The 24,096-nt window shown below is 47.4% G+C and overlaps 1 protein-coding gene across 1 annotated transcript in view; it reads left to right on the top strand.

The window, feature by feature from the left end:
* Nucleotides 1-24,077, top strand: part of LOC129694683 (SUN domain-containing protein 2-like) — a 30,921-nt gene extending 6,844 nt beyond the window's left edge. The window contains exons 4-14 of the mRNA XM_055631414.1: nucleotides 581-649; nucleotides 2,645-2,738; nucleotides 7,603-7,655; nucleotides 10,620-10,705; nucleotides 14,362-14,583; nucleotides 14,991-15,062; nucleotides 16,212-16,255; nucleotides 17,200-17,356; nucleotides 19,969-20,181; nucleotides 21,371-21,455; nucleotides 23,819-24,077. Coding sequence (XP_055487389.1) covers nucleotides 581-649; nucleotides 2,645-2,738; nucleotides 7,603-7,655; nucleotides 10,620-10,705; nucleotides 14,362-14,583; nucleotides 14,991-15,062; nucleotides 16,212-16,255; nucleotides 17,200-17,356; nucleotides 19,969-20,181; nucleotides 21,371-21,455; nucleotides 23,819-23,988 — 1,265 coding nt within the window. The 3' untranslated portion in view covers nucleotides 23,989-24,077. The remainder of the gene's footprint in view (nucleotides 1-580; nucleotides 650-2,644; nucleotides 2,739-7,602; nucleotides 7,656-10,619; nucleotides 10,706-14,361; nucleotides 14,584-14,990; nucleotides 15,063-16,211; nucleotides 16,256-17,199; nucleotides 17,357-19,968; nucleotides 20,182-21,370; nucleotides 21,456-23,818) is intronic.
* Nucleotides 24,078-24,096: the final 19 nt, after the last annotated feature.

The raw sequence follows: 24,096 nt of genomic DNA, 5'->3' as shown, positions 1-24,096 counted from the left end.
CACTAAACCCAGCCCAACTTTGCCTGTCCCGCCAGGTTAACCTACAGCCCTGCCGGGGCTTGCGGGAAATATGGCCCAGGTTTACAGCCAGCGCGGAGAAGCAGCGCTGGTGTCCCGTCAGTCCAGGCAGGGTTGTAGGTTAACCCGGCGAGACAGGCAGAGTTGAGCTGCATTTAGCGCTGGATAGAGCCTCCGAAGCCTCGCGCGTGTGTATGAGTGTGCGCATGCGTGCGCAGCCGCCTAAGAATTCTGTCCCTCCTGTCCCCTCCATATTTTCCTAGCTATTTCCGTGCCTGGCCTGACCCGCTGAGGTACTCCAGAACTGTGTCAATCTTAGGCTTTTGACATCCTTCATTTAGTTTAGTTTAGAGATACAGTGTGGAAACAGGCCCTTCGGCCCACCGAGTCGGCACCGATCAGCGATCCCCGCACACTAACAGTCGAGCCGTGGGCCGATCAGTTGCATGGTGCTTTTGTGAAAAGCAGCACAAACATTGGGCCACATGGCCCTTTGAACATTGTAAACCTTGAGAGAAAGGTTTGCGTTGTTGACATCTTGCTGTTCTTTCCCACCCCCCAGGTTTGGCCTACTCTGAATCGTTCTCTCCCCTTGCCAAGCTGTGGGGCTGGATCTCGCTGCTGTCTCCAGGTACCTGCATTACTAATCTTCCCTCTTCTGTGGTCCATGGCCCCAAAACTCTGCTCCAGTCAACCAGTGCCCTGCTGATACTGGACCCAGTGGTGAGGTAGAGCCCGCTGCTCCCTCCTTAAACTCCCAGGGTTTGCAGAAGGCCTGGTCCCCAGTGCTGTGTTGTTCGTGCAGCCTAGGACCACAGTCAGTGCAGAGGGTTCCAGCTTGGTCCTCCAGTGTGTTTCCTCAGCCTGACTGGGTCACTCACTGAGATGAGTGGTGAGCTGCCGAGAGGACCATAGCGTCAAGAGACGACTGGCTGTCAATGCTCGGTTACTCGATCCTGACTGAAGTCATGTTGTAACACCTAAGGGAGGCCTGGTTTGTGCTCCAGGGTCACTGGGGTGATGAAAGAATAGGATCTCCTTTAGATTTCCCCAGCTGTGTGGCACCGAGGATGCTTTTGAAATGTAGTGTAACGTGGTGGACCGTGGCCAAGCTCACACACAGCATTGTGGTGATCACATGGCCGTCCGAAGGGGGGGGTGCGTTGGGTGCAATCGCACCCCCTTTTTTTCCAGAGTTAAAAAAAATTCTGAGGGAAAAAAATTGGAGCGCAATTATTCACAATCACGTTATGTTTGAGAATTCAAAATGTGATTTGTGATCTTGTTTATGAGTCATCATGGAACTAGAATTAGAAACAGCATGACAGTAAAATACATTAGTTTGAAAGCGATCATAGTAATGTAAATGCACCATTTAGTTTCACTTCAATTTTCATGATGGAAATTGAAGTTGAACTAAATGTAGTAGTCACATCACTATTTCATGTTGAAGTTGATTTGATGTGAAGTCGTTAGGTCAGGAGGACCATTAAAGATTCACTAAAGGTGTGTGTGTGGTGACGCCTAACAGCCTAACATAAATCTGGTGCAAAAATGCTCCAAAATAAGGCCCAGAATGCACCAGAGAGTATCTAAAACCCCAGAGCTTTCAGGGCCTGTAAGTGGGGCCTGGAACCCGGATGTGAGCGGCTTCCACCTTGTGATGTGCGCTGCATGCACATTATTTCACATAAAATGTTGTAATCCTGTCATGCCACCCCCCTTTTTGAAAAGCTTTGTACGGGCCTGGACCAGCAGACGAGCCCATGTTCAATAAATCTCGATTTCTCTAACTTCAAGTAACCCTCTCTCTCCGTCCCTCCCCCTCCTTAGTCGTTGTACTAGTTTCACTGTCGTCCTGGATCTCTGTGTTGAAAGGTGATAATCCCTGCTCGGTGGAAGTGTCATTGACAATCTCCCGTTTATTTGGTCTGGACACAAAAGGAGGCCATTCGGCCCGTCGTGGCCTCTGGAGTACCCCCATCAGTGCTGTAATCCTGTTGATATCCCTGCTACCTATTCTTTCTCTAGTGCCCTATAGCTCCCCTGGGTTCTCCTGCCACCACCTTGCGGTGGACTTTCTGTGGTGGTCCCTGCAGGGGAGAAGGTCTCTCAGCCTCACGTGGTTCCACAGTATCAGTGGGTTCCGTGTTGGAACGGCACTGACTTTGACATCACGGAGCCTGGGATCTTTTTGTTGGCTTCGGAAGCCGCGGTCTCTGGCAAGGAAGCGGCGTTCCAGGTATCCCAAGCCACTGAGAGGGTTCTCCTGACGCAGGAGCACCATCACCCGGCGAGAAGGGCCTGATACATCGGGCCACCGTAGGCCTGCAGAGGCCTCAATAGGCCCGACTATGGGTGGACAAGGGGATGGGGACTGGACTTTGTGCCTTGCCTCACAGTGGGAACCATTGTGGGGGGATGTTTTTATGTTTTATGTTAAATTCCTTTATAATGTTAAGTTGTATTCTTATTAGTGTGCTGCAATGGCAACTCGAATTTCACTCCACCATATATTGGTGTATGTGACAATAAATGAACCTTTGAGAGTCTGAGCTCTCTCCGCTTCCACTGTTGGGAAGCATCGGGGCCCAACGTTGTCTAATGTTGTGTTGCTGTCTTTCAGAAAAAGCTCTGCCCCTGGTGTACTGGTGGTTGCGCACAGCCTGGTACCAGTTAACAACGGCCATCTCCTTGATCGATGTCTTTACTCTGTCCAGGTACGTGCTCCTGGGATCCACAGACTCCCTTCCTCCACCTGGTTAACTGAAGCAAAGTCACCCATCCCCACTGCCTCCTCCATCTCCTCCCCACCTCTGTACTGAACACACCCTCCCACAGGACACCCAGTCACACTGAGCCCCCGATAAACCCATCACAGAACAGCCCACTCTCACTGCTACAGGTACATTCACCATAGAACAGCCCATTCTCACTGTAGCCGACAATGCCTTACAACGCTTACAGCAACAGAGACCCCATGACCTGAGGCAGTGCAAAGACGTACAGGTTCATAGTTTGATTGGCTTAGTTTAACTGTAAATTGTCCCTAGGCCGGGGGGGGGGGGGGGGGGGGTGGGGTGGGATCTTGTACAGGACAGAGACACGTGAGAGGGTAGAAGTTGGTATGGAGGGTGGTGTGGGGAAGGTTAGTGGACAGAATAGGCAGGTGAAAGGCAGAGAACGAGGAAGGAGGGTTGGTTTAAACTGCACATAAAGGGGTCTGACGGGTGGGGCAGATGAGCTGAGCGCATGGATAGGTACGAGCGACTGGGATGTTGTAGCCATGACTGAAACCTGGTTAAGGGAGGGGCAGGACTGGCAGATCAATGTTCCCGGGGTACAGGAGCTTCAGGACAGACAGGGGTGGGGAAAAAGAGGAGGGGGGTTGCATTGTTGGTTAAGGTGGATGTCACGGCAGTGTTCAGAGGTGACATTACGGACGGTTCGTCTAGTGAAGCTATATGGGTGGAGCTGAGGAACAAGAAAGGGATGATCGCCTTGTTGTGGGTGTACTACAGACCCCCGAATAGTCAACGGGAATTAGAAGAACAAATGTACCAGGAGATTGCAGTCAGCTGCAGGTCAAATAAGGTTGTTGTAGTAGGGGATTTTAACTTTCCCAATATAGACTGGGAAAATCATAGCGTGAAGGATTTAAATGGGGTGCAATTCCTCAAAAGTGTTCGGGAGAGTTTTCTTAAACAGTATGTGGAGGCCCCCACACGTGAGAGGGCAACGCTGGATCTAGTATTGGAAAATTGGGAAGGGCAAGTTATTGAAGTGTGTGTGGAGGAGCCTTTTGGGTCCAGTGACTACAGGACGATTAGGATTAAGATAGTTATGGATAGGGACGGTGAGGATCCACGTGTTAAAATACACAACTGGGGTAAGGTCAACTTTGAGGGTATGAGAGAAGGTCTCGCTCAAGTTGACTGGAGCAGGTTGAAGGTCTCGCTCAAGTTGACTGGAGGAGTTTCATGAACTAAAGAGTAAGCTGAAAAAGGTGATCAGAAGGGCAAAAGGGGCCAGGAGATAGCTCTGGCGGGTAGCAACAAAGATTTTATAAATACATAAGGGAGAAAAGGAGAGAGTGGGACCGCTCAGGAATCAAAGCAGTCACATCTGTGTGGACCTACAGGAAATGGGCAAGGTCCCCAATGAATATTTCTCCTCTGTATTTACCGAGGTGAAAGACAGATGGACGGAAGATACACAAAAATGCTGGAGAAACTCAGCGGGTGAGGCAGCATCTATGGAGCAAAGGAATAGGTGACATTTCTGGTCGAGACCCTTCTTCAGACTGATATGGGAGTGGGGGTGGGGGGGGGGGGGGAGAAGAAAGGAAGAGGTGCAGGTGAACCTCTGCCTCATCTGGAAAGACTGCTTAGGTCCTTGGATGGAGTCAAGGGAGAAGACAAATTGACAAGTGCAGCATTTTCTGTAGTTGCAAGGGAAAGTACCAGGGGGGGGGTGGTTTGGGTGGGAAGGGACGAATTGGCCAGGCAGCGGCCTCTGCGGAAAGCCGAAAGGAGAGGAGATGGGAAGATGTGGCCAGTGGTGGGATCCCGTTGGAGGTGGCGAAAATGTCGGAGGATTATCTGTTGTATGTGACGGCTGGTAGGGTGGAAGGGGGGACAATGGGGAACTCTGTCCTTGTTACAAGTGGGGGGATGAGGAGTGAGAGCAGAGCTACGGGATATAGAAGAGACCCTGGTGAGAGCCTCATCTATAGTCAAAGAGGGGAACCCCACGTTTCCTAAAGAATGAGGATATCTACGATGCCCTGGTTTGGAGCACCTCATCCTGGGTGCAGATGGGGCCTAGACAGAGGAATTGGGAATAGGCGATAGAGTCCTTACAGGAAGCAGGGTGGGAAGAAGTGTAGTCCAGCTAGCAATGGGGGTTTGTAGTAGATGTCGGTCAGTAGTCTGTTACCTGCGATGGAGATAGTGAGGTCTAGAAACGGTAGGGAGATGTTGGAAATGGTCGAGGTGAATTTGAGTGCCGGATGGAAGTTAGTGGTGAAATGGATGAAGTCAGTGAGTTCTGCATAGGTGCAGGAGGTAGCACCAATGCAGTCGTCAATGTAGCGGAGTTAGAGTTCGGGGATAGGGCCACGGTACACCTCGAACAAGGATTGTTCAACATAGTCTATAATGAGGCAGGCATAGCTGGGGCCCATGCGCGTGCCCATAGCTACGCCTTTGATTTGGAGGAAATGGGAGGAGTCAATGGAAAAGTTATTGAGGCTAAGGACCAGCTCCGATAGGACGGTAGGATGGAGGGACTTGGAGCAGTCAATGGAAGTGTCTTGAGAGCAGTCTGTGTTACCGTCAAGGAAGTATTGAAGGTACTGTCGTGTTTGAAGGCAGACAAATCTCCGGGACCTGAACAGATATATCCGAGTACATTGCGGGAAACTAGAGGGGAAATTGCGGGAGCCCAGGTTGAAATTTATGAGTAGTCCTTGGAAAGTTACTAGAGACTTATTCTGAGGGATAGGCCTTATACAGGCAGGGCTGCAGGGAAACTGGCTGACTTTGTGGCTTAGTCAGCATGGAAAGTTTTGTATGTGGGAGGGTTATCATGTCTGGGCAAGGGCTGAAAGTCAGCATGGATTGGTTTGTCTCACAAACGATTGATTCTTTTGAAAACGTGACCAAAAAGGTCGCTGAGGGCAGAGCTGTCGTGTACATGGACTTCAGTACGACGTTCGACCAGGTTCTGCATGGTAGACTGCTCTGACAGATTAGATCGCATGGGATCCAAGGAGAGATAGCTGAATTGATAGGAACTTGGTTCCATGGAAGGAAGCAGAGGGTGATGGTGGAAGGTTGCTTCTCGGACTGGAGGTCTGTGACTAGTGGTGTGACTCAGGGTTGGGTGCTGGGCCCGTTACTGTTTGTCATCTACATCAATGATTTGGATGAGAACATACAGGGCAAGATCAGCAAGTTTGCTGATGATACAAAAGTAAGTGGTTTTGCAAATAGTGAAGATAGTTGTGAAAGATTGCAGCAGGATCTGGATCGATTGGCTAGGTAGGCTGAGGAATGATTGATGGAATTTAATACCAAGATTTGTGAGATGTTGCATTTTGGGACATTGAACAAGGGCAGGACCTACACAGTAAATGGTAGGCCTCTGGGTAATGTTGTAGAGGGAATCTAGGAGTATGGGTGCATGGTTCCTTGAAGGTCGAGTCGCAGGTAGATAAGGTGGTCAAAAAGGATTTGGCACATTGGCCTTCATCAGTCAGAGTATTGATTGTGGAAACAGGGAGATCATGTTGCAGTTGTACAAGACATTGGTGAGCATTTAGAATATTTGTTCAGTTTGGGGCACCATGTTATAGGAAAAATATTGTCAAGCTTGAAAGGGTTCAGAAAAGATTTACGAGGATGTTGCCAGGACTAGAGGGTGTGAGCTATGGGGAGAGGTTGAGAAGGCTGGATCTCTATTCCATGGAGCGCAGTAGGATGAGGGGAGATCTTATAGAGGTATACAAAATCATGAGAGGAATAGATCGGGTAGATGTACAGTTTCTTGCCCAGAGTAGGGGAATCGAGGACCAGATGACATATGTTCAAGGTGAAGGGGAAAAGATTTAATAGGAATCCGAAGGGTAACGTTTTCACACAAAAGGTGTGGGTGCATGGAACAAGTTGCCAGAGGAGGTAGTTGAGGCTGAGACTATCCCATTGTTTTAAAAGGCAGTTAGATAGGTACATGGATAAGACAGGTTTGGAGGAATATGGACTAAGCGCAGGCGTGGGAATAGTATAGCTGGGATATTGCTGGCCAGTGTGGGCAAGTTGGGCCGAAGGATCTGTTTCCAAACTGTATCACTCTATCACTCTAGACTGTGTAGGGTAGTGTTAATGGATGGGAATCGTTGGTCGGTGCGGACTCAGTGGGCCGAAGGGCCTGTTTCTGTGCTGTGTCTTTAAACTAAACTTAAAAAATGATAACCCATTTATTGTACCCCTGGTAAACCCACCACAGGCCAACCCACTTGTACTACCCCAGATAAACCCACGAGAAACATAGAAAAAACATAGAAAAATAGGCGCAGGCCATTCGACCCTTCGAGCCACATACTATAAGATAGCCTGCCCACACTCTACCCCAGATACATCCAGCACAGAACAGCCCTCTGATACTGTACCCTAGGTTGACTAATCTTTACACCAGTGTCACCGTGGCTCTGAGCTTTGGGTGTGTGGAGTGAAGGTCTGTCAGCAGCGTGGGTCCATGGAGGGGTCTGTCCATCTCTTGACCATAATCATTGACCTGATTCTGTCTGTTTGATGGGAGCATTCGATTTGCTTGAAACGTGTGTGTGGGAAGGAACTGGAGATGGTGTTTTAAACCGAAGATAGACACGAAAAGCTAGAGTAACTCAGCGGGTCGGGCAGCGGCTCTGGAGAGAAGGAATGGGTGACGTTTCAGGACAACGCCCTTCTTCAGACTACAGAGATGCTGCCCGACCCACAGAGTTACGGCAGCTTTTTGTGTCCATCTCGCTTGAGACAGGGTTGGGTTCAATAGCCGGCTGACTTGTGTGTGTTTCCCCTCCAGGTGTGTCCCTCACGTGAAGAAGTGGATGCTGCTGGTGTTGCTGGCATTACTGGGTAAGGACCTGCTCCATTTCACATCTCACTTCATCGATCATTGATGTCTGCAGGACAATATGAAGAGAAAATCTTCACTGAGGGTTCGAGCAGTTGAGGCAAAGCATGAGGAGAAACAGTCATGTTGAGAGTAAAGGATTAAAGGTGGAGGGAAGGATTGGGGTGGGCCCTGGGCTGTATTTAGCAGTCTGTTTGACAGAACAACACTGGTGAATTTATAGTGTAAACTGAGTATCCGGAGCCCAAGGTTCTTATTGGAATTAGAGAGTGAGGTCCAAGCAGCTGAATTGAGGTTGTGTTATATTGTTCATAAATTATAGTAGAATTAGGCCATTTGGCCCATCAAGTCTACTCCACTATTCAATCATGGCTGATCTATCTTTCCCTCTTAACCCCATTCTCCTGCCTGTTCCCCATAACCTCTGACACCCGTACTAATCAAGAATCTTATCAATCTCCACCTTTAAAATACCCATTGACTTGGCCTCCACAGCAGTCTGTGGCAATGAATTCCACAGATTCACCACTCCCTAACTAAAGAAATTCCACTCCACATCCACTTTATCCAGGCCTTTCACTATTCGGCAAGTTTCAATGAAGTCCCTCCTCATCCTACAGCGAGTACAGGTCCAGCGAGTACAGGCCCAGTGCCTACAAATGCTCATCACACGTCAACCCACTCAATCCTAGGATCATCCTCTGGACCCTCTCCAACGCCAGCATTTCCTTCTTTAGAGGTGGAGCCCAAAACCGCTCACAATACTCCAAATGTGGTCTGGCCAGTGCCTCATAAAGCCTCAGCATTACATCCCTGTCTTCATATTCTATCATCAGGGTGCTTGTATTTGATAATCTTGCTGTTCTAACGCGTGCAAAGATGCTAATCTCCAGATTGCTCCCAGTAGCTGGTACAGTGAGTGTAGGTGTGGGTGATGAGTAGGGGAGTGATGGTGCAGGAGAGAGGGCTGAATATTCCTCGGGCACTTGCACTGGTTCTGAGGGCAGCCCTTGGGTTCCTCCTCTTCCTTTTTCCTTTTTCATTTCTTCTCCCCATCGCCCCACCCCCCCCCCCACCCCCACCCTACATCAGTCTGAAGAAGGGTTTCGGCCCGAAACGTTGCCTATTTCCTTTGCTCCTTAGATGCTGCTGCACCCGCTGAGTTTCTCCAGCACTTTTGTCTACCTTAAATGTACAAGGACAATGTTGTTGGATTTCAATTCCCCGGGGGTGAACCTTGATTAGTTGTAACTATTCATACGAGGGGGATAATATTGTTACAGTAAACAAATGTGAAATATTGTATGGGACATGTAGAGAATAAGGGGAGGCATCAAGAGTCCGTCATTTTAGTCAATGGGTAACTCACCAGGCTCGGATGAAATGTATCCCAGGATGTTGAACGGAGCCAGGGAAGAAATTATAGATGCTCCAACCGTGACATTTTAATTCTTCCTCACTGCAGGAGTAATACTGGAGGATTAGATTACTAACATACGGTTGTTTAAAATGGGAGCATGGGAGAGCCCAAGAAATTACAGGCCAGTTAGCTTAACCTGTGGAGGACAAATGAATGCAATAGATTTTAACTGGTATAAAATTAATTTAGAAATGAATGATTTTTAGAACTGAGAGTAAGCATGCAGGTAAAGCAGGCAGTGGAGAAAGCTAGTGGCATGTTGGCCTTCATAACAAGAGGAGTTGAGTATAGGAGCAGAGTTCCTTCTGCCGTTGTACGGAGCCCTTGTGAGTCCACACCTGGAGTATTGTGTGCAGTTTTACATGCAGTCATGTAAATAGATTTATTGATTGAAATCATATTCTATGTCGCTCTTCCAGGGAGATGCTAACTGCATTTCGTTGTCTCTGTACTGTACACTGACAATGACAATTAAAGTTGAATCTGAATCTGAATCTGAGTTTTGGTCTCCATATTTGAGGAAGGACATTCTTGCTAGTGGATGCCAATTCTCTGGATGCTTTCAAGAGAGTGAGATAGCGGAGTCAATGTATATGGTGAGAAGGCAGGAACGGGGTACTGATTGTGGATGATCAGCCATCATCATATGAAATGGCGGTGCTGGGTCGAATGGCCTACTCCTGCACCTATTGTCTATTGTCTAAAAGTTGAGTTAAGGAGAGGTCGTCAGGATGGAGTTCATGCAGGAAAGCTCTGTCTGACTGATGGTTAAATGTTTGAGTTGGTGACAAAGAATTGATAAGGGCAGCATGTTTCATGGAGACTATGGTTTTCAGTGAGGTTTTTGGCAAGGTCCCACATGGCAGGCTGGTCCAAGGGTAAAAGGTGAGTGGTACATTGGAACCAAAATTAGATTTGTGGTAAAAAGCAACTGTTAATGTGTGGGAAGGAACTGCAGGTGCTGGTTTACACCGAAGATAAACACAAAATGCTGGAGTAACTCAGCAGGTCAGACAGAATCTTTGGAGAAAAGAAATAGGTGATGTTTTGTGTCGAGACCCTTCTTCAGACTGAGAGTCGGGGGAAAGGGAAATGAGAGATATAGACGGTGATGTAGAAGATGTAGAACAAATGAGTGAAAGATATGCAAAAATGTAACTGATAACGAAACAGGCCGTTGTTAGCTGTTTGTTGGGTGAGAAAGTCTACAATGAAACTCATCAAGATGACTGAAGCTGGTACAACTTGGGTGGGGGAGGGATGGAGAGAGAGGGGGAATGCAAGGTTTACTTGAACTTATAGAAATCATATTCATACTGCTGGGTTTTAATATGAGATGTTAGTCCTCAAATTTGCATTTGGCCTCACTCTGACTATAGAGGAGGCCCAGGACAGAAAGGTTAAATGTGGGAATGAGAAAGGGAATTAAAGTGTTTGGCAACTGGGAGATCTGGTAGGTCCAGGCAGACTGAGTGCAGTGAGCGGACTGAGGCGACTGCATACCTTGAATGTTGCTTGCTTCAGTGCAACCTTTCTGCCTCTGCAGGCATTGGCGTCTTGATGTCACCCAGAGGTATCTGGTCTCGTGCCGAGAATCCGGGTGCGCTGGAAAGCACTCAGGTGAACCCTCAGGTGAGTCCCATCCTCGTGCACTCAAGCTCTTCCTCCTGGAGCCCTCCGCCTCCGTAGGTCACGGCTGCCCGTGAGCAGTCCGGGTGTCAGAGGTTATGGGGAGAAGGCAGAAGAATGGGGTTAGGAGGGAGAGATAGATCAGCCATGAGTAGATGGGCTGAATGGCCTAATTCAGATCCTATCACTTATGACCTTATTACCCTGGAGCTGTCCTGGCTGCAGGATCCCTCGCAGTCCATTCACCCCTTTCCCACCTTCTGGTACAGCCACACGCAACACAGTAACGTGCACAATCACAGGAGGTCATCGGCACAATCATGTCATAGAAACATAGAAAATAGGTGGAGAAGGAGGCCATTCGGCCCTCCTAATTTTATCAAATTAGGAGACCAAAACTGGACACAATGTGGTCTCACCAGAGCCCTATACAATTGCAGAAGAGCCTCTTTACTCCTATACTCACAAAGATCACAATGAATGGCGGTGCTGGCTCGAAGGGCCGAATGGCCTCCTCATGCACCTATTTTCTATGTTTCTATGTATACTGAAATCCTCTTGTTATGAAGGCCAACATGCCATTAGCTGTCTGTCCCTGGGACTCCAGGATAGTCATGTGTTGACCCCCCCCCCCATGTTTTGTAATCCGGATTTTGAAATTCGGTGAAAAAAAAACTTCTATTAAAATCTCCGCTTTCCGCGAGACAGTGGGGGTGTCACTGTTAAGCGCTTGTTAATTGTCTCTAGTAACATCGTATTAACACAATGTGTCACCAATTGTATTTTGACCTTCAAGTATTACTGAAGGTATTCACGGAGAATTTTTTAAAGCTGTCTGATGCGGGTACAGTTACCATTTGAACTAATTGGATGTATTGGTGGATGGGAAAGATTAAAACGGTTCGAACGGGTTTACTGGCTGGCTTGCAGGTAAGTCCCTCATTCAGGTCAGTCACGTTATTTAGTATTTTTTTCCCCCTTCAAGGTCGGTTCTTCTGTTTGCCTTTATTTGCTTCAGTTTTATTTGTTTAAGTGTTATTTATCACATTGTAGCTTTTGAAAGATTCAAGCGGGTATCAGAAGTTTTCTAAGGGCTGAATCAGCCGATTCACGGGGCCTCTCATCGCCCGGCGCGGCTTAAAATCAATCTGTTGCATTGAGATCGAGGCTCCCAATGTTGAAGCCTCCGCCGGCCGATTTTAAACCAAGCCGGGCGATGAAAGGCCCCGCAAACGGGCCGATTCAAGCCCCACAATTCGGGGCGGACGAAGCTGCTGTTGCTGGAGTTCGGAGTCGGTCACCAACCAGGTCAGCTCCCGATGTTACTGTCCACAGGGCACATGGCCGAAACCTCGCGTGTGTACGTGTGTGTGCGAGCGTGTGTGTGTGTGCGTGTTTCTGTGTTGTGTGTGTGTGTGTACGTGTGTGTGCGTATGTGTTTGTGTGTGTGCACGTGTGTGTGCGCGCGCATGTGCGTGGCCACCAAGGAATTGTGTGTCCCTCATGTTTTAATAGCGATTTCCGCCCCTGGGAGAGAAAGAGTACCCAAGGATGACAGCAGGGGTAGTGCACCTCCTTGAATTCACCCTCTGAATCCCACTCCAGCCTGCCCTAACTGATTTCTGCAGGTGCAGTTTACTTTAGAGATAGAGCAGTCGTCCACGCTCCCAACACCACTGAACCGACCACTGTGCACAACTGCACAGACTTGCGAAACATTAAATGCTGGACTAACTCAGCAGGTCAGGCAGATTCACTGGAGAAAAGGAATAGGTGACATTTCTGGAAGTTCTCGACCCGAAACGTCATCTATTCTTTCTCTCTGGAGATGCTACTTGACCCGCTGAGTTACTCCAGTTTTTGTGTCTATCTTCTGTTTAAACTAACATCTGCAGTTCCCTCCTATGCATTCTGACAGCTTGCTAGCTGGTTTCTCGACACTAGCCGTGTTGTGCAGCTTTGAGCTCCCCGCCCGTGTCTGGGGTTTGCACACCCTTCGTTAGCTGCCCGCTTCTGTGTGGCCAGCTCACCTCCCTCGTGAGAACAATCCCTGTGGGCCAACTCATACTTATTTAGATCCAAAGCATTCTGGGGGTAATCTTTGTCATTTGACAGTTACCGCACATGGTATGGATGTCTGCTCCGGTCAGTAAATGTGGAATCAAGGACGGCACTGTGGCATAGCGGTTGAGTTACTGCCTTACAACGCTTGCAGCACCGGAGACCCGGGTTCAATCCTGATTATGGGTGCTGTCAGTATGAAGTTTGTACGTTCTCTCCGTGACCGCGTGGGTTTTCTCCAAGATTTTCGGTTTCCACCCACACTCCAAAGATGTACAGGTTTGTTGGTTAATTGGCTTGGTATAAATTATCCCTTGTGTGTGTGGGATAGTGTTAGTGTTGGGGATCGCTGGTCGATGCAGACCCGATGGGCCAAATGGTCTGTTTCCTTGCTGTATCTCTAAATGAAATTAAACTGCACACAATCCCCAGGCAGAAAGTGCAGTGAGACTTGCAGCTTTGTGGCTGTGGTTGGGAGGTGTTGGCCAGAGCTGCCACCCAGGGACAAGGCAGCGTTTAATTTCACACCCGAGAGGTGTCGCGCATGCACACACGCTCACACCCGAGGTGGGATTTGACCTTGCAGCCCGTAAGTGTTGTTGCTGGAACGACTTGAACCCAAGCACCGGGCTGTCACTGGAGAAATGTTGATCAAAGCTTTCCCATGGCCAGTGGGGGAATGGGTGAGCAGAGATGAAAGGCAGAGGAGTGCTGGAAATGTGGGTGGGAGGAGGGAGCAGCAGGGGAATAGCATTTCAGCCCCCAATGTCAATGTCGAACATAATGCAAAGATGACTAATCTTGCTTGACTGCACACGATCCATATCCCACCATTCCCTGCATCTCCATACGACTATCAAATACCTCTGTCGTATCTGCCTCCACCGCGTCTCCTGGCAGAGCGTGTTCCAAGCATCCACCTGGTTTAAAAAATCTATCACCTTTTATACTTTATCCCTCTCATCGTAAGCTGTACCTTCTGGTCTTTGACATTTCCACCCTGGGGAGAAAGTAGTTGAGGGGAAAATAGAGGAGAGATGTGAGATAAGTGGAGGAGAAGGGGTGGGCTGCTGGGTGCAGAGTGAATGGGGTGGAGAGTTGGGGGTTGAGATGGGGTTGCAGGATGGAGAGTTTGCCTGTGTTGGCTGCAGTTGGCCTGCATTAGGTTGGAGGTGTCCCCCCTCCATGCTGTGGAACCTGGCCTTGACAATAAATGTGTGGTGCACGGTCTCATTGAAGGGCGGCGATGGCTATATTCTGGGTCAGGTTGATATGGACTTTAGTTTAGAGATACAGCGCGGGAACAAGCCTTTTGGCCCACCAGGTCCACACCGACCAGTGATCCCCGCACACTAACACCATCCCATATACACGAGGGACCATTTTACATTAATACTAAGCCAATTAATCTACATTGGAGTGTGGGAGGAAACCGAAGATCTCGGAGAAAACCCATGCAGGTCACGGAGAGAACGTACAAACTTCGTACAGGCAGCACCTATAGTCAGGGTCAAACTCGGGTCTCTGATGCTGTAAGGCAGCAACTCTGCCACAGCGCCTCCATACTGCCCAAGCTGACCGTCTTGCTCTGTTCTTAGGCTGACCTGCAGGTGCGAGTGCACAGAATGGAGAAGGAGCTGGATCAGTTGACCGCTGCCTTCCGGGCTGGGCTGGACTGGGGCAGTGAGTCGTCTGAAACCATAAGCCTCCCTCTCTCGCTGACACCAGCCCAAATCATCAAGCTGCTGGGCAAGGTAACCCTTCAGAACCAGGATGAGCTTCAGAACATGCTGCCCTTCGAGTCGCTGGAAAGGGTGGAGGTGAGTGTCAAATGCTGGCAGCTTGGCCTCTTCCCCCATCCCTGTCTGGCAGTGATTCTTATTTTTATCCTTGTAATATCATTGCTGAGGTGACCCTTTGTCTTGTCTAACACATTTCATTGTACCGTTGACCCTCTGTTAACCTACATATGACAAATAAAACTGAACTGAACTGAAAAGCTTTTCACAGTACACGTGACGATAAACTAAACTTTATTCTTTCCATATTGTCTCCCCCTGATTCTCCACTTGCCGACATGGAAGAGGCAATTTACCACGGCCAATTAACTTACAAATCTGCACACATTTCATAATCTCTCTCTGCAAATGCTCTCTCTGTGTTGGACAGAGGTGGGGTGGGTGCGTGCCCCTGGTGAGACTGTAACGCTGCTTGTGTTTGCTTCCAGCCTGACATTGCCGCCATCCAGCAGATGCATGAGGAGCTGACGGAGCCGGCGCTGTCACCAGATGATTGCAAGGTGGGTGCGGGGAGAGGGAGCTGGTGCGGGAGAAGGGGTAGAGAGGGCACAGGGAGTCGTGGTTCATAAGTGATACGAGCTGAATTAGGCCATTCAGCCCATCAAGTCTATTCCTCCATTCAATCATGGCTGATCTACCTTACCCTCTTAACCCCATTCCCCTGCCTTCTCCCCATAACCCCTGACACCCATACTAATCAATAATATATCTATCTCTGCCTTAACAAGATCCACAGCCTACGGTGACAGTGAATTCCACAGATTCACCACCCTATGATTAAAGAAATTCCTCCTCAACTCCTTCCCAAAGGAATGTCCTTTTATTCTGAGGCTAAGGCCTCTGGTCCAAGCATGGCAAGCTTTCCTTCACTTTCTGTCTGAAATGGCTGCTTTTAGTCTTTTTATTGTTTTGTTTTAGAGATACAGCGTGGAAAGTCTGCGCCGACCAGCGATCCACACACACTACCACTATCCTGCACACACTAAGGACAATTTACAATTTTACTAAGCTATTTAGCCTACAAACCTGTACGTCTGAGTGTGGGTGGTAGCCGGAACACCTGGAGAAAATCCACGCAGGTCACGGGGAGAACGTACAAACTCCGTATAGATAGCACCCGTAGTTGGGATCGAACCTGGGCCTCTGGTGCTGTGAGGCAGCAACTCTACCGCTGCACCACCGTGCTGCCACTCAGCTGCTCTACCTCTCAGTCAGACCATATATCTCGGCATCAAACGCCATACTCTCAATTCCGTGATATCAAGGCCAGTCACCTCGGTGTTGAACTGTTCTCAAGGACTAGTCTCCGTAGCCACTTGGGCAGAGAATTCCCTGCATTTCCCATCCTCAGGGTGTTAAGCTGCTGCAGTTCCGTGAAGTTTGCTTTAAATGGAATGGTGGATTCTGCGGGCAATTGATGGGAATTTATGAGGAACTAGTTTCAAGGAAAATTTGTGAAGGACTGGGGTTCTCGGAGAGCTGGCATTGATTTGATGGGCTGAAATGGCCTATGTTATAAGGAAATATGAAGTGTGGAAAAGTGACATATTTGTAAATTTGACGTGTATGTTGTGAAATAAGTAGCTGCGAGTAGAATTAAAAAGCCTCCGAACTTGAAAATAAACTTTTTTTTAAATTTCTATTCCTAGATGATGTTGCAGAAGGTGAAGGAAATGGAATCTGCTGTGGAAAGGTACAAAGCTGCACTGTGGCAGTTTCTAGACTGCACCAACTGCTCACAACGTTAGAGATAAATAAATAATTTAAGGGCCTGTCCCACTTGGCAGTTTTTTTCGGCGACTGCCGGCGTTGCCAAACGATTTTGAACATTTCAAAATCCAGCGGGGACAAAAGAAATGTTGCGACACAGAAAAAAACACCGTGCGTCATACGTCATCACGCTGCGTCACGCCGCAGATTTTTCGGTGACCTGATACGTCCGTCAATGATGCCGGCAGTCGCTGAAAAACTCGCCAAGTGGGACAGGCCGTTTAGGTGTTGGGTGTTGATGTTGTAGGCCACAGTATCTGCAGATGCATCAAGATGCCCCTGGGGTGTATCACGGCAGCAGGTTTGCCTGTGGCTGAGCTGTGAGCAGTATAACGCTGATGCTGTGTGTTTCCAGATAGGAGTGGAGTAGCAGCAGACCCTTGGGGGGGGGGGGGGGCTTCGTCGGCTGCTGCGTGAAACAGATCAACGTCATTTTTAGTTTAGAGGTACAGCGTGGAAACAGGCCCTTCGGCCCAGCGAGTCCGTGCAGACCAACGATCACCCTTACACCGGTAGTCAGGATTGAACCCAGGTCTCTGGCACTGTAAGGCCGTAGGTCTAATGCTGCACCACCATGCCACCTCTGCTCCTGTACTCTGATGGCTTGCTTTGTCCTGAATAGGACAAGTTTTGCCTGGGCCACAGCCAGCCATAAAAACAATATTATTCCACGAGCAGTAGCTCTACTCAACAGCCAAAAATCTGTCGACTCTTTTTACTCTGGTACTTTATTTCCACATGTTTGAATCATAATGTTTTATTTTTAATTGTCCACTGTATATCATGTTTTTGCAAGCAAAGCACCAAGGCAAGTTCCTTGTATGTATACATACTTGGCTAATAAAATTATATTTATTATTATTATAGGTTGACAGATGAACAGAAGCAGCTACTGACTGCACTGGCGCTGCTGGAGGAGCAGCTCAGCCAGACACGGCTGGAGCTACAGGCTGTACGTGCGGGCCAGAAGGACATGGACTCCACTATGCAAGCTCTGGAAAGCAGAGTTAAAAGTATGATTGATGTAAGTTTTCCCAAATAGTCTTTTATTTAACTGTAAAAGGCCAAAGCTTAGCACTTCTGCCTTGAAGATGATCAAAGAGATTGAGATGAAGAGGAAAGTGTGGAAAGTATCTTGCCCTCTTCCCTCCCCTTCTTTCACACTCAACTCCCACTCACCCCCTCCCTCTCTACTGCGTTCTTCCCTTTCTCTCACTGTCTCTCCTTTTCCCCCTCTGCTCCTTTCCCTGTGTTCACGATGTGGTCTCCTCTACACGGAGAAACTAAACAGGCGTTGGGTTTCTACTTTGTGGAGAACCTGTGTTCGCTCCATGGGGCACTCCTGAGCTTCATGTTATCTCATTCTGACTCTTGGATGTGGGAGTGACTGAACAGTCTGTGACTTCCTGCACTGTTGCAATGAGGCTCAAAGCAATCTTGAGGAATGGCATCTCACCTTCCATTTGGGCTCATGGCAGTCCTCTGGGCTTGAACTGAATTCAATAATCTTGGGCAACTTGATTCCTCTGTTAGTATCAGTTGCACATTTGTGATAATTGGGTTGCTTTGTTTTTTAAAAAATCTCTATCCAAAAGTGGAGGGCATGTCCATGCTGACCTGCCAGTTATGTCTTGTCTCCACCTGAAATGTCACCCATTCCTTCTCTCCAGAGATGCAGCCTGTCCCGTTGTCTATCTTCGGTTTAAACCAGCATCTGCCGTTCCTTCCTAGACATGTCTTCTTGCTCTGCATTTTGCAATTGCTACGATCTTTTGTCTATTTTTCTTATCATCTAACCGCTTCTATTCACTCCATGACCAGATAACTTTGTGTGCAGCTTGTCCCCATGGCCACCTGGTTTTACACTATCAGAGTCATCCACCCACCTGTGCAGCTTTACAAGTTTCTTTTGTCACCTCCCCAATTCTGTTTCTCTGGCTACAGATGCAGCCTGACCCGAGTGCTCCCAGCATTTTGTTTTTCAGATTTATTCCATCTGCAGTTTTCACGCATTTATTCTAACCTTTTTTTCTATATGACTGCCGCCTTTCAGTCCATGTTAGAACACTTCCTCTAAATTAAGAGGGCTCTTAATTTTTTTGCAGCAGCAGCCTCATATGTGGCAAATGCCTTTTGGAGATCTGAATACACACTGCATTTACAGGAGATTGACACAAAAAGCTGCAGTAACTCAGTGGGTCAGACAGCATCTCTGGAGAAAACAAATAGAAAATTCCTTTTCTCCAGAGATGCTATCTGACCCGCTAAGTTACTCCAGCTTATTGTGTCTTTCTTTGGTTTAAACCAGCATTTGCAGTTCCTTCCCACTACATTTACAGGTTTCCCGTGTCAACTCCCTATCACATCCTGTCAAGTTTTGCCACACATGATTTTTATTAAACCATGTCGGCTCCGTTTGATTAGATGCAGCTTACCAAATGATCAGTTATTTCCTCTTGCGAACTATGAGTGCTGGATGAATTAGAATCATAGAGTGATACAGTGTGGAAACAGACCCTTCGGCCCAATGCCCACACCCGCCACCATGTCCCAGCTACACTAGTCCCACCTGCCTGTGTTTGGTCCATATCCCTCCAAACTTGTCCTATCCATGTACCTGTCAATTGACCTATAGTTCCCAGCTTCTGTTTTACGTGCTGGGAGGCCAGGTGAATCTCGCTCACAGCCTCTTCTGCTGGTTCAGGTGCCCAGTAAATGTGAGTTCTGCTTCCAACAGCCATTCGCGCAGTGAACCCTTGGCCCACTGTACTAATTGCATCAAACCCTTGTGCCAATTGAATTACATTCCCAACTTTGTGTCGGAAAGATGGTTACCTTGTTTACTCTGAATGGGCCAGTAAGAATATCATCATCTTATGTATGGGGAGAAACTGCAGATGCTGCACAGATAGACATCAGCGAGACAGGCAGCATCTCTGGGGGGGAGGAATGGATGACATTTCGGGTCGAGACGTCTGAAAAAGGGTCTCAATCCGAAACATGATCCATTCCTTCTCTCCAGAGATGCTGCCTGTCCCGCTGAGTTACTCCAGCATTTTGTCTTTTTTTCTATACTATTATAACCACTCAAACAATCTACCTGCTGCAGTTCCTGGCGACTCTCTCTTTGCAACCTTTCTTCTGCAGTCCTGCCAATGTTGTAAACCTTTCTTGTGTTTCTCTAGTGAACTCCCATCAATCCTGTAGGGAGGCAACCAGAATCCACACAATGTTACAGGTACGGCTGAGCTAACAGTTCCAAGATGCCTGTCCCACTATCTTCAAAGACGCATGAACAAGCTCTCTAAAGATAGACACAAAATGCTGGAGTAACTCAGCAGGAGGGAACATTAGATGCTGCCTGGTCCGCTGAGTAACTCCAGCATTTTGTGTCTATCTTCAGTGTAAACCAGCATCTGCATTTCCTTCCTACACAACAAGCTCTCCAAGATCTTTCTGTTCCCCTCCACGGTTCAGTATCCTTTCAGCTATAATGTACTCCCTTGCCTTGTCTCCCTCGCCAAAGGATCAACAATTGTAAAATAATGCATTTTTTAAGATGACAAAGATACTGCTTTGCATTGATTTCAAAGTTTACAAGGAGGAGCACTGACTATCCAGCTCTTGTGTGTTTAGAAGGAGACGACGTTGCTCCCACTGGTCCACAAGCTGCTCTTCGGTTCATCAGAAGACAGCACAGGGGAACCACTGACAGCACAGCTGGTGAAGCGCAAGGAACTTGAGGCCCTCCTTGCAGGCTTGGAGAGGAAGATCCTCGCAGAAGCTTCATTTCATCGTGGTCCGGCTATGGAGGCACACACGGCAGCTGTCAGAGCAGGGATTATGAAGGTACAAGCATGCAAGCATCCAGTGGCTCTAACTCTGGAGCAGATTATTGTAGTTCAGAACAGTAATGTATTCATAATATGTAGAGTTAATGAAATTGGGGCATGTCTTGCTCTACGTTTCATGAATTCAGCACTTTCGCTTGCAATGTGTCAATGAACACCACATCCTTAACAGTGCTCCCATGAAGTGTCTGAGAGTCCCTCAGTGTCTAGTGGTGGCCAGACCTTAGACCAAGGCCACTCCCCCACAGCCTCTGCGGTGACTGCACTGAGCTTCAGTGTGTCCTTCACACCACATACACTCGCACCTTGGAATGTGCCAGTCGGCAGCAATTAATTTACCAACATATATCCGACACCTTTACCAACAGGAAGATCAATTTTTGTGCAGACCAACGTGAGTCTTCCGCTGAGATAATGATCTTCCAGCAGCAGTTGACATTTATCTTGTTGTGCGTCCCTGTGGACAGCTCATAGATCACTGATACACAACTGCTCAGGGTGAACCATGACAAGAGCCCTTGCATTCTTCTTCTGACCTTCCTGTCAAACACCCAGTGCATAAGGAGGTGAATGTTGTCCACACCACAACCAGCTCAATGGCAGCGTGCAGTGGGGTGCTTTTCTGACCGAGCAGGCAGGGTTTGACTGGGAGGGCTCCTCACACTACTGTTGCCGAGTTCCTCGATCTGCTTGGGGAGCCATCTGATGGGATCCATCAAGTCCTTCTCCCACAGTGCCTGTAGCTCGTTCTATGTTGATCACTTGTGGTCACAGGTAGTTTTCTACAGGAACCTTTCTGTGAAGGACAGATAGTAACGCAATGTCAAACTGAATAGAACATTGCATAAATCTACACCAGCCAACATGTTCCAGCTACACTAGTCCCACCTGCCTGCGTTTGCCCCATATCCCTCCAAACCTCTCCTATCCATGTCAATGTACTGTAATAATGATTGACCTGATCACATAATCCTGCTGCCTTCTATGCAGTATATGTGGGCTCTCCATTGCTCACTTTTATTGGACCTTGCTAATTCCAGATTATGAGAATGGATGAGGGATCATTTTGTGGGAACTGTTGAAGGGAGCATTGCCGTCTGGTTTCTGTATGTGTGTGGGCTCTACACTCTATTGCACTCTACTGCCCCCTTCTTATCCCACATTATTGTTATTTTTTCCTTTGGTAGGAAGTGAAAAGCATTGTGGAGCAAGCCTTGAAACTGTACAGCGCTGACAGGGTTGGATTGGTGGATTATGCACTGGAATCTGCTGGTAAGTATCAGACAAAAGCCCAGGCCAAGTAAAACTCTGAATGTAACAGACTGAAAGGGTGTTGTGTGGGCTGGCACTTTAGTCATGTTTGACTTGATCCTGTGGAATGGGGTGTTCTTTCACATCAGTGGGATGGCCTTGCCCTGGGGCACCATTGGCTATCTTCATTCTGTCCACTGCTCCATCATCCCTGCAAACATATTGGTTAATCTCTTGTGCACTCTCTCCGAAGCTTCATGCCTTTCTGAGGGCAAGGCAGCCGGGACTGGATGCATTGCTCCAGCTGTGGCCAAGCCTGTGTTTTACAAAGTTCTCCCATCACTTCTTTGCTCTTGTACCCTGAGCCGTTATTTAGAAGGTACAGGAGTTTTTCAACAACATCCGAAACTTCCTTTTTTCAGTAAACTAGACACATAAACCACCCACGTGTGTAAGAAGGACGTGAAGGTCTGATGAAGGGTCTCGACCCGAAACGTCACCCATTCCAGAGACACTGTTGTTTCTTCACTCCTTTTAGAATTGTGCCCTCCAGTTTACATTGCCTTATTCCTCCTCTCAAAAAGAAATATTTCACATTTGAATTACAGCTGTAACCAGCCTGTTCAAACCCTATTCTGTATTTGCCTCCAATTCCATTAATATCTCCTGTTCACAGTATCATCTGCAAATCTGGAACTCCAAGTCATTCAATGCGTATGAAGAAAAGATGGGTCTTATTCTGCCCTCTGGCCAATTTTACAACTTACAATTAACCTACAAACCTGTACATCTTTAGAGTGTGGGAGGAAACCAGAGCACCTGGAGAAAACCTATGCAGCCACAGGGAGAATGTAAAAACTCAGTACAGACAGCACCCGTAGTCAGGATCAAACCCAAGTCTCTGGTGCTGTCAGGCAGGAGGTCTACCGATCCATCACTGCTGCCCTGATTTAATTGCTCCCCTCTTCTGTTGGTTAGCCAGTTTTATTCCTTGAAGCAAAGTTTAAGTTGCAGAGAAAGTGAGAACAAAATAGATGGACTGGAGACCAGGAGACATTTGAGATGAACATCGACACCAGCTGGATCGATGAAGATGCAACTAGTGGTAGACGAATGAAATCTTAAACACTGTAGAAGTGCAAGGAAAGAAGACAAGCTCATGGTTTGAAGGGTGGATAGAAGCTTGGTTCTTCTCAAGCTAACATTGGACAATTGGAATTGTGTAGAAAGCTGAAGATCTACTTTAGGTTTCAGCCATCTGCAGAATCACCAGGATGCTGCCTGGATTAGACAGAATGCTAGAATAGAATATTAGCTATAAGGGGAGGTTGGACAAACGGAATGTTTTTGCTGGAGCGTCAGAGGCTGAGATGAGACCTGATAGAAGTATATAAAATTATGAGAGATATATAGATGGAACGGCAGTCTTTTCCCCAAGGTGGAAATGTCAAATACGCGAGTTAAGGTGAGGGGGGGGGGGGATGTTTAAAGGAGATGTGTGAGGCAAGTTTTTCTTGCTCTGCTGTAGGTGTGTTGTCAGGGGAGGTGGTGGAAGCAGATACAATAGTAATATTTAAAAGGCATTTGAACAGATACATGTACAGACAGGGAGTAGACCGTGTCCAGTCAGATGGATGTGTTAGGTTGACATCATGGTCGGTGCAGACACAGTGGGACAAAAGAGCCTGTTCATGCTAAGTAAATAAATGTTCTACAATATATGAGAAATATATGTTCTACAATATAAATTGTCCTTTCTGGATTGTCTCTAAACTAGGTCAGATGTAATGCTATATGATTTTATACTATTGAGACAAAGAATCTATGCAGACAGGAGTCATTTGTTGCACATGTTCCCAGCTAACTGCACACAAATAACAATATTTTTATACCTTGGTCAGCTGGTGGAAGTTTTGCTTCCATTTTATGTTACAGAAATCATTCTCATTGTATTTTTTGTTTGCAAAAATAGCTCCTTGTTTATTCTAGTTGTATTGAATGGAAAAATGATGAAAGCAAGTAAATGGTTGAGATTTGGGAGGGTACTTATCCAACCACTGCCACCTGGTGGCCATTCAGCTGTGTATTTAAAGTTTCAGCTGGATTCTGTGCTCCAACCTGTTGGACATTGTATGAAAATTAGCTTTCAAGTTTACTTAAACAATTGTGATTGTAACATTCAATTATTTCAACATTTGTGCTGGATGTGTTGAGTTCTTGGACAAATTGGAAAGTTCTTCTTAGTGGTCAGCACTCAAGCAAAAACTTTCCAATCCCTCTGCCAGAGTTTTGCAGTTCTCTGCAAACCTGTATATTTCTTGAAGGATTCATGATTAACTTTGTCCATTCAGTGATATGATAATGATTATTTTTTCTCTTGTCAGGTGGCAGTGTGATCCACACACGCTGCTCAGAGACGTTAGAGACCAAGACTGCTCTTCTTAGTCTGTTTGGCTTTCCACTGTGGTACCAATCTCGGTCACCCAGAGCTGTCATTCAGGTATATAATCCTTGTACTGCTGCTCCCTTCTGTCTTGAAAGCAGTGACCTTTGAATACTCTCCTAGAGGCAGCAAGGTACAGGGACGCTATAGGTCCACAACTTCAAGATTTGCTGTTGGGGGCACCACAACTAGTGTGTGTCTTCTGCATGGAATAGAAAC

This window comes from Leucoraja erinacea, unplaced genomic scaffold, assembly GCF_028641065.1.
Source record: "Leucoraja erinacea ecotype New England unplaced genomic scaffold, Leri_hhj_1 Leri_753S, whole genome shotgun sequence".
Taxonomy (NCBI): domain Eukaryota; kingdom Metazoa; phylum Chordata; class Chondrichthyes; order Rajiformes; family Rajidae; genus Leucoraja; species Leucoraja erinaceus.
This window is presented reverse-complemented; position numbering and strand designations above follow the sequence as displayed.